This window comes from Meleagris gallopavo, chromosome 5 (genome assembly GCF_000146605.3).
Source record: "Meleagris gallopavo isolate NT-WF06-2002-E0010 breed Aviagen turkey brand Nicholas breeding stock chromosome 5, Turkey_5.1, whole genome shotgun sequence".
Lineage (NCBI taxonomy): Eukaryota > Metazoa > Chordata > Aves > Galliformes > Phasianidae > Meleagris > Meleagris gallopavo.
Genome location: NC_015015.2, coordinates 22,845,691 through 22,856,592, shown reverse-complemented (window position 1 = coordinate 22,856,592; position 10,902 = coordinate 22,845,691). Strand labels below are relative to the sequence as shown.

Sequence of the window (10,902 nt, the reverse complement as noted above, 5' to 3'; positions counted from 1 at the left end):
TTGACGATCTTGGAACCTCTTCTCAAACTCCTTTATCAAACCTGAAAGCAGGGCTTGGATATTCATTGCTGTTCAGAGCACTTTTTTAAGCCAGTATATCAAAATGCATACAATACTTGCCATCACTTGAGTCAGCACTGCACAGCAATCCCCTCCTCCTGCCCTGGTTTTAGTCAAAACAGTGTTAATAGTGCACAGAGGATTGGTTGTTGCTGAGCAATGGGCGCGTGCCCTGGGGCCACTCTGTGGGGAAGAGCTGCTGGAGGCAGTGGGCAGGAACTGCAGGTTGGACATGCCTGGCCTAATGTATCTCGCTATTGAAAAGACCTCCTTAATTTTTGCTTTAACTTTTCCATTACTCAGTGTCATCCCATTTTTAGGTCTGGCAGTACTGCTTAGTTGCATGCAAATGGAAATAAAAGAAATAAGAAATAGCAGTATTTACAGTAATTAGAGGAGAAAGCTTATAACTTGCACGTATGTGACAAATTGGTACCAAAAGTTAAACGTTATCATTTGTGTAGTGTTGAACTGGATTCTCAAAAACAAAAAAATGAAATCCATTCTCTGCCTATAGGCAAGGGCTTCACCATCCCAGTATGCCTTCTCACCATTTTGTTTTTTAAAACATTGTTTTTGATTCCAGAAAGACATAGGCTGTACTCTTGCACTGTCAGTAAGAACTAAATGATGTATGAAAAGTAACCGAGAGCTTGGACTCTCAGAGTTTCTCCCACCCTTAAGTTACACTCCTTGATTTTGGGGTTCCTTAACAAGGATGATCACCTCATACATTAACTATGCACTTGGGAGCATTAAGATGGAGCTTAGTGGATCTGCTGTAAATGGAATATGCAGCTGATATGTTTTAAACATATGTGGAAGGGTTAAAAATAGTTTTGTACATCCCAAAGATGGATCTTTCCTATCTCATTACTGTCAACTGAATGGACCCTGTCAGCTGTCACCTCCTTCAAGGTCTCTGCTCACTTTCCCATTTAATAGTTCTATGACAGCTGTTCCCTTCCTCTTCCCAGTGACCTCTCCTTGGCCCATGACATCTGTATGTCAACACCAGTTAATTAAATTACAGTGATAGGAGATATAATATTAAAAGAAGCTCTTCCTATTATAGAGAGAATGTTCATTACCTCTGGATTGAGGGCACTTGTAAAAAGGGAGGGACAAAGCAGAAGTGGTAGAAGAACATTCTTCAGTTCTTTTTGAATCTGCATAGCTCTTTAAAGTTCCTCAGCATGAGGTCCTTTTTATCTGTCCTATTCTAATGAAAAACATTTTCATTCCATGGTAAGTTTGTATGCCTTTCAGTTCTCATTTAAGGTAGGAGCAGTCTTCAGCCTGTTGTGTGCAAATTCTGAAGGACTCACAGATTACTTCTAAAGCAACTGTGAAGAACAACTAGGAACGGTGAATTTATCAGTGTGCTTAAATTACCAAAACAGGAAATTTTGACCTTTCCTGTAACTCACAAAGGGTCAAAAACACTAATAGAATGCAGTGAAATTATTTTTGTCTAACAAATATTGAATAGTTAGATAATCAAATTGAATATTGCTGGAAATACTGGTGATATTTGCTACTTTTTAGAGTTCTGTGTTTGCTCAAAAGAAATTAGGAACACAATTTTTTCACGTTGGTCTCCATTTATTCAAAACTTCAAAAAAGAGGTCACTGGTTCTCTTTCCTTTTTTTTTTCTTTCTTCTTTTTTTTTTCTATACAGGATGTGTGTACAACTACTCTGTTAGAGCTCTCAGTTTTGGTTACTGCAGTTATTCAGAAAGTGTATTTTCCTTATTTTAAAATTAGACAAAAAAAGTCATTCACTTTTTGTCTCATACTTCTCTGGGGTTCATGATGAAACAAGAAAGTTAGATACCAATATCAGTTATAGGAAGTTTGATTGTTGTACTTTCTTCTTCCAGCTGACCCCTTTGAGGGTTCTGGTCATAGCGTTACTGCAAAACCAGAATGCACTTCTAGTTGGTTATATTTGTTAGAAGTCACATATAACGTGGGGCTTGCTTTAGATAAGCTAGCTACAATGCTACTGAGGCTTTATTGCTTTCCAAAGTCAGATGTCTAACTTTAGATGTCTGTATGGCTTGATTCTGTACTCTTTGTGAAGTTAGAATGCATCTCATAAACAGTGATACGAACACCTGAACAGAAACTGACCACAGGTTCACGAGTTCACTAAGTCACGGATTGCGAGAAGTTCTACTGGCTATGTATATTTGCAAAACACGAGTCTTGTGACCAATAGCTATAGTAACTTCAGGAGACAGAAAGAGAGAGCGACCATGGACAATAATCAGAAGGAAGCATGCCTGTAGTAATGGATGATAATGAGCAATGGAAACTTTACCTGAAATAAGAAGAATTATTTTGTAATGAAGAAGTCTGTACATTTATGGAATAAGTGACTTTAGTAGTATGTTCACTGTACATATTTAATGATGAATGATGGATGTAATAAAAATTGAGAGCATATTTGATTGGCACTAGCATGTAGATCAGGCAGATGATGTGGGATCAACAAGGAACTTCCCATTTCTAATTGCTATAATAATGGGAATTTAAAGCAACAGCTTATTGAGAAAATTTGTACGTTAAAGCACTATTTACATATGCTTATAAAAGAAAGCAATGGTGAAAAACAAAGGACAGGAAAATATATTAATTTCTACTAACTGTTTAAAAGCATTTCTATCTCAAAAAATTGGCAGCTGATAATTTTCTTTCCTACCATCTAATTTTTGTCACGTTCTACATGTAAGATAGTAACGCATGCTTTGTTTCAAACCAAATGTTTCCTATATTTAGTGTGAGCCATGCATTTATAATCAAAAAGTAGAAGAAATCTTACTCTCTGTTGCCAACAGTGGAATCCAAAATATCCAGATTACAATGGTGGTAAAAAGAAAAACATAAATAGAGAGATTGTGAAGACAGTTGTGCCAAAGAAGGATGACAATGGGAAGAAGAAAGTTCACAAAAGAAAGTGAAAATAAGAAATTAGACTTAAAATCAAAATAGTAAAGTATGTTGTATAATATGTATACAACATGGAATTGCTCTATATAGTAAATTGGTATAGTGTGTCTAATATGTAGCTGTACAGTATAATAATAATAGTAACATTAAATATCTAATAAAAATGCTTCTCTTTCTGGCTCTTTCCTGCCATGTATTGTAAAAACTTAGAACAGAAAGTTCTTAGTAAGGCAGCCTTATAGATATGTATTGTAATTTTAATTTTTGAAGTGAAAAAATGCTGGTGGAAACAAATAATTGCCCTAGTTCCAGGCTTTTCTTCGGGGGTGGGGGGGGAATCCGTTCTTTTTTTTTTCTCTACTGTAAACCCAGCAAGAACACAGCAAATCCTCAGTATTTGAGGAAGCTGCCATAATTACCTGTCATTTTTTTTTCTAGCCCTAGCTAGAAAAGATCTAGCTCTAGAGCTGCTTTTTAGAACAGCTACAAGGATTCTAAACTTAGAAAACTTCTGCTTACTCTACTTCTAGCGTTCTCAGAGTTATTCCGCAGAAGCTGGTAATTTTACATCTCTAAAATTAATGAATTTTTACTCACCTCTTTTTGAGTAGGGCACTAAAATTCAACTCTCCAGATTCTTCAGATCCTTCAGTACTGTGTAGTAACAGAAAAACTTAATTAGTTTCAGAAGGAAATGGAGACAGTTTGTAAAACTATATTGTGATGTAGAAGATATGTTCCATGTAGGAGAGTAGGAGAAAGGTTTGGAAAGAGTTTTGAATTTGCTCTGATATGGCAGAGGACTTAGTTAGGTGTTTAGTCTATACTGACCTTCATACAGGTTTAAGAAATTTACTGATTATAAGGAGAATTGTACAGGGTATTATTTGGGTGGTCCTATTGATCTGGAATGTCTTTGCTCTCCTACAGATGTTACGGAAGCTCTCCTTTATACTCACTGATGCTTTTAGAAAGCTGTAGTTTCAGGAATATGGGTATTGTTTATAGTATGGACCTGAACAAAACCATCTTTCTAAAGCTGCAAATGACAATTACTTTTGCTATTATGCCAACTTTTTTCCTAGTAAGTCTCCTTGTGATTCTAGAGTTCATTATAAAGAAAAAAGTATCACATTCTTGGTGGTTGGGAGAGCAAAAGGAAGAATTCTGTCATCTGACTTGAACCTCATCTCGGGTTTTAAATTGCTCAAGAAGTATCATGACAAATAATGTTGTGATGAATTGATTTATGAGAACAAGAATTTGGCAATACCATCTCACAGCATTCTGATTCTTCCCATAGCAGCATCTGATCTTTAATTAATGCATATACAGAAATTACTCTTTCAGCTGAACTAGTGGTAGTAGAAATAACAGTCTCTCTGATAACACACAGTGCTAGTTACGTCAGAAAATATCAATCTGTCTGTAGACCTGCAAACAGAATGTAAGGGGAGCTTGATATGGCATGAACAAATATAAAAGTATGTAGAAAAATGGCCTCAGCAGATAAAGCATGGACACTGTACTGGTGATAAAGATAGAAGGGAAGGGAGTGCCAAGTTTTTCAGTGCTGATTGGTAATGCAAGGTTGGTGAGAAAAAATAACAATTCAAAAACATATTAATTTTGAATCACTGCAGTTTTAAATAAGCTGTGAGAACTTTCTATTAAGAAAGTATCATTTTTACTTCTGTGATTACTTTCAAGATAGCACAGTAGTAGAAAGGATAATTTTCTCGTTATAACATTCAAGCAAGGAAGTATATTTCTGGCCACTTTGTTCCCTGCTTTAAGCAGATTTTCAGTGGTTGCAGGCATAAAATATACAGAAATTTCTGTTATAACATCAGATATGAAAGGGCTTCTTCTGAGTAAATATTCAGGAAATCAGAATCTAGAGGTGGGAGGAGAATTAATCATGTTATTACTTCCAAGATGGTAATTACAATCAGATTTTCAGGAAAGCCCAGCAATCGATGTTTAGCTTTTCTGGAAGGTATGGCTTTAATAATTGCTTTAGTGTGCATAGAGTTAAATCTCATCTCAAACTTTTAAATTTACTGTAGAAAAGACATCAGGACCAAAAGAGTTAGGAGGGAAATTTAATGATAAATTAGGATGGAGAGTGTGGCAGGAAACAATAGATTTTTATACACATATGAGTTGATACATTTACTCGAGAAAATTTGGTTAGGATATGATCAGTCAAGAGGAAAAGATGTAGAACAGAAGGGCAGGCATGCATATCACTTGAAGTTTGCGTGAAGATGCTACTTGCCAAACACGTGCTGTTTTTTGTGATGAATCTGCCTCTCACTGAACTATCAAACTACAGTTTTCTGTATTTTACACTTATACTACTACTTACTGCTATACATTCTAGTCTCCTGTAGCACTAAATACTATAAACCATTATTTATTGGGAAATTGTTTATAATCAAAAGTGAATCCAGTTCTGTGTTGTTATTGTTTGTTTGTTTGTTTGTTTGTTAATCCTTTTCTTTTCCTGATCAGAGAGAGACAGTTCATTGTTAGGCTTTAATTTGTCTGCTGACACAGTCAGAGACTACCTGAGAAAGGCTGAAGTCATCCGTCTGCCCCCTCCTGCCAGGCTCCTGAGTGAGGGTATCAAACACAGAGCTTCAGATTTAAATAGTTCTGTTTTATATTTGGCTTCCTTCTTAAAGAGCGAGCTAAAAATCTGAGCAGTCTGAAACTGCTCACGTACTCACTCTCAAATGATTCCGAAATAATTCTTTTAATCCTGCTCGCAAGAAGAGAAACTCTTGAAAGCCTAATTCCACTGCAGTGAAATTAACACAATACAGCTGTGCAGTGAATGTTCTCTGAGGCATCACTGCAAGGCTGGTCAGCTACTTATAGCTGTATTTGACCGTGGATAAGTTCTGCAAGCCTTTTTTACTTCTTCGTGATAGGATGTAAGATCCTATGTAAAATCTCATACAAAAATAGCACTTGTACTGAAAGCTTCAAGCAGTTGCCATGATTACATTTTCCCCTATGTTAGAGAACTTGATGTCTGTTGGAATGCTCGTGGTCTAATAACTTAGCAAAAATACATGAAAAACCGAAGTGGAAACAGAAGAAATACTCAACAATGAAAAAACAGATGTTATTGATGCTAGAATTCATAAAATGTTAGACATTATCAACTGCATAATTAAGAAAAGCATGATGTAACCATGCTAGTACAAAGTCTAAATTATTTAGATGATTCCTAGATGGTATTTTGTATTTTAATAGTAGAAATATTGTAATAGACATCCCCATCTTTGTGCTTGTTGATACAACAGCTTTCCTTTCGATGAATCTTTGTCTAGGACAGTGATGAATTCTGCATGGAAATATAATCCAGTCTGTGTAAGTTTCTACCATACATACTCACGTGCGTCGGAAGGCAGCACGAATATCCATTTCTCCACTTGTTGGTGCCTCTGATATGACAAAGAGTGACAAATGAGAGTGGGATGATAGACAAGTCAAAATAATGAAAAAATACAGTGCTATTTAAAAAGCTTTCCAGTTACTTTATTCAGAAATTCTTACATTGTAAATTGTGATCGGTCACATACTGGGGGATTGGAGCAGTAGCTTTAAGCATATAACTGTGACTGTTTGCTTTCAGTACGTGGTGTTTAACATGTGGCTTAATTCTGTCTCATGCTCCATAATTGTCTGCAACACGGCATTCTCTTCCTTCTTGTTTGTTAATTCCTCTGTTGGTAAATTTTAATTTCAATGCTAGCTTTGCAGAGTATTTTGAAACTCCAGTGAGGAAACTATTAGAAAACAATTGTCTGTTATTATTCTCCCCCTGAAAGCAAAGGTAAATTCCTGGCAATAGGTAACAATGTACAGAAATTCCACGTAGGATACTACATAGAATTAACCTGCTTACTCTGTTCTAATCTCCTGCAATTGGGGAAAAAGCCATAAAGCAGTTGGGCTGTTTTGTACCTTGCTGTGTGCTGTCTTTAAGTGCATTCCAGTTTTGACTAGAGTGACATCCAAGTGTTCCTTCTAATGCTCTATATCTCTGCCAACCCATCCTAATTATCATCTACAGGCCTTTGTAAGTGTAAGCTCTTCAGATCTATATTTCAGATGCTTGTCTAGTAACTGCTGTGTGCCAGAAGGAATAGTTGATGGACATACAGGAAGAACAAAAGTGGAAGTAAGAAAGGCAGGAGTTCATCTTACCATTGACTATCAGGTTGAAATTAGAACTATCAAACTTGTCCTTGGTAGACACCTCACATCTGTACCCTCCTGCAAAAGTCATATTTGCTTCTATGATTTCCATTTCAAATATGTACACCTAGAACAGAGACCAGTGGTACATTTTGTAAGTTAGAAAATGAAATGATGAAGGAGAGAGGAAGAATACAGCATTTTAAGGCATAAAAGCAAATAGACAAGTGATTAAATATTTTCATTTCCTTTTAGGATTAAGAACGCCCTGAATGTGTAACACATTACTGTCATAAAAATTACATATTCCCAATTCAGTGAGAGCAGAAAAAAAGAGTATGATTGGTATGGGTCTGTAAGAGAATATAATGCTATGTTAGCAAACTATACTGACGCACCGGTGTGCGCAGTCATTACATGTGGTAACTTCTTGTACACTAGAAACAGAAGTAGAGCTTTCATTAAACAAATATAGCCTCTATCCAAAACGTACGTAGTACATTTAAAAATTCAGCAAAATTAGTGGCTCTTTTGTTTGTGTGCAACTGTGTTCTGTTGCATCCAGAAGAGGGTGGTAGTGCTTCATATAGCATGTGGGATGAGAAGCCATGGCTCTGACTCTCCTATGTTTCTCTTGTGTCTCCCTGGACATTTTTGTGGAAGAAATTGCTTAGCTACTTAAATTAGTCTAGAAAAAATTAAGTTCCAACATAAATAGCTGAATGCTTAATCTGTGTAGAAATATGACAGATCATATGTAAATATGTCTGATTTATTGTTTTCTCTTAAATATAATCAGAATTTATTACTTGAGAGGAAGGTAAAACATTCTGCATAAGAATACTTCTCCGATCCTCTATGTATTTTCTCAATTCATCATAGATAAAGTAAACAAAAGAGTCCGAATGTAGTGCTTGTCTCATGTCTGCATGGTCAAAATATAGATGTGCAAGCATAAATATAACATTGTGTGGAGCTTTGGGTACTTCAATATTAAAACATTTCCTGATAATTTTATATTTTCCCCACATAAAAAATTAATATATAGAAGGCTAAGAATCTTATGCTATCAGTTGCACCTTGTTGTTTCTGTCATAGTTGTCACGCAGCTGGAGATGTTTCCCCACTTTGCTTGCCAGGTCCATCCACTTTCCTTTGAACCATTTCACTGACGGTTTCTTTAGCAGGCTCTCACCTGCAACTTTGGCAGTGAACATGATGTTTCCACCTTGTAAGGCAAGTAGGATAAAATAAGATTATGAGCAATGTTATTTTGTTTAGTCTACCTTTTACGTCACTGCAGTAATCCCTTAGTGGAGAGCTAAACAATCAGGCAGAAGGTGAAGTTTGCAACCACTAAGATTTTGTACTCACCGACAGTAACTTCTCCATCCTGAGGTCGTGTCACAAAGAGCCCAATGGGGTCTACAGGCTTTTCTGGTTGCACCTCAGCAGGTGGAACTGCATCAAACACAAGAGTTACTAGTTAGGACTTCCTGCATCGGCTTCTGTTATGACCTATACAATAAATTTAAGTCATTTCAAAATGTCTCAGTATATTTCTTCTGTCTCTGAGATTCATTATTCTTTATTCTCTATCACCTAATACTAGCACTCTCCTGGTGTCTACCTCACTTACTGCAAGGATTTTCTGTTCCGGTTCTTCCCTTCTGTTAATGTACCACACTTAAAATAACAGCAGTAGTTCTTTATTACCTTCTGGATTTTGGTTGCTTTCTACTGGTGGAGCAGGCAACTCTGAGGCAGCTGGGGCAGGAGAAGCTTCAGCGGGAGCAACTGGCTCGCTCTTTTCTGCAGATGAATGAAAACCTAAATTAGAGAATGCTTTGTTTCTGAATAAATCTACAATTTCTAGGACTTAGAAGATTTGCTGTTAGGAGAAGGTGCCTACTTGCAGCTGGATGCTAAGGCTCTTTGCTGAGGTGGGAAAGAACTAATATGTGAATTTTTTAATTCTACATTCTTGATATGCAGAAACTTGTCAGCTGATGCTTAGTGCTACTGTTAGCCTCAGTTATAGAAAAAATAGAAAAAAGTAGTGAAAAGTGATGCAGTTATAATCTTTATGAAGGCTGTGCTTTTTCATGAGATTTCATTTCATTCTGTGTGTGAATGTAATGCCCTAAACACAGCGGATCCGGTAGTTTGCGAGAAGATCTAGACAATTTTGCAATCAATATGGAGACTCCCTCTGTCATTTGCTCCTCTGGAAACTTATGTCCTCTCAGTTAAAATACAATCTTACAGACAAATTCAGGCAAGTTCATTTGGTAAAGTAGAGAACACAGAAATGTTTGAAGAAGAAGCAACTATGACAGAGGAAGGGAGGTAGAATTTCTTGAACTTATCCAGTTACTGAAATATTTTTCCCCTGTAGGTAGCAAAGGAACTTCCAAAGGGCCTTGCTTACCCCTCACTTAAGTCCCATGTGCAGTTTCTCATCTATTTGCAGTGTCTTTACTACCAGAGGAATCTGGCAATGTTGAGCCAAAGAAAAATTTGAGTGGCTCCTCTGTAACAAAAGGAAGTGGCTATGTCTGGACAGGTGACGAGACAGTTTCTACAGTTTTGATAATGAAAAGCTGAAATTATTTTTGTTTGTGAAAATTATAATGATTAATCCAGTTATTCTTTACAATTTAATCTTAACTAAGGTCTGAAAAACAATACCTGAGAACATACTATGATGCATCAACCCCCCTTTTACACTGTAACAGATCTGTATCTTAAGAGAGAAGTGTGATTTTTAACTTGTGTTAGAGAATATCCCCTTGGATCTAGTCCGATTTTAACTCATTTTTTACTGAAATGAACTAAGTTATCCTAACTGTGGAGGTGCTCTTATAACTTAGATGTGTAACTATTTAGAAAAGGCTTATTTTGAGGTATCGGCATATAACAAATACAGGAAAGTTGGCTCATTTTGGCATCCTCATATCTCTGCTACCAATTTATGTTTATAAAAGACATAGATCTTTTAGACTACAATACCAACTCCAAATTCAGTACCGCTGCTATTTGAGGCTGTCTACATGTAGCAAGTTCTATCTGGAACTAACCTAAAAGATAGTGAGAACCACACAACTAGTGTAATGTGTACCTTTTTATTTTGTCAGTGAAAAAGCCAGTAAGAACATGCTGTTATATGCTCTGACAACTGTTAAATTGTCCTAATCCATATTAGGATTAGCCCTTTCTCATAATCTGTCGTGCACCGTTGTTGGATCAGGATATCTTGTCTTCTGTTAAATGTTTGTATCTTTTCAGCTGACCAAAAGAACTCACTAACATCATGATACAGTTGCTTCTTTTTTCTTTCTTTCTTTCTTTTTTTTTATCAGAAAGCATCAGAAATATCAGAAAGCAAAATACTAGAAGTGCTGAATAGAGACTAAAAATTTTGGAGGAAAAAAAAGGGATTAGAAATATTTCAAAGTTTAGTGGCTTTATCTACCCAGGAAAGCCTGGGGAAGTTTTTCCATTTCCCATCTAACTGTTCCTTTAATGCACACAGAAAAAGTAATGATAGGTAATAAATACTGCTTACATTGCTCCAAAAGTAATGCCTCCTGTTTATTTCCATGAAAACTACAACAGGCACAAAGAACACAATAACTTTGTTTGACAGTGCAAACTCTAAACTAAAAAAA

The 10,902-nt window shown here is 36.3% G+C and overlaps 1 protein-coding gene across 1 annotated transcript; it reads right to left on the bottom strand.

The window, feature by feature from the left end:
* Positions 1–1,993: 1,993 nt before the first annotated feature.
* On the bottom strand, positions 1,994–9,069 carry LOC104911108 (myosin-binding protein C, cardiac-type-like). Its single transcript, XM_010711371.3, has 8 exons — positions 8,948–9,069; positions 8,606–8,692; positions 8,311–8,459; positions 7,241–7,358; positions 6,426–6,474; positions 5,590–5,634; positions 3,614–3,670; positions 1,994–2,387 (listed from the first exon to the last, which is right to left on the bottom strand). Exons 3-8 carry the CDS (start codon positions 8,446–8,448, stop codon positions 2,384–2,386), a joined length of 411 nt encoding a protein of 136 aa, XP_010709673.1. The 5' UTR covers positions 8,449–8,459; positions 8,606–8,692; positions 8,948–9,069; the 3' UTR covers positions 1,994–2,383.
* Between the last annotated feature and the right edge of the window lie 1,833 nt (positions 9,070–10,902).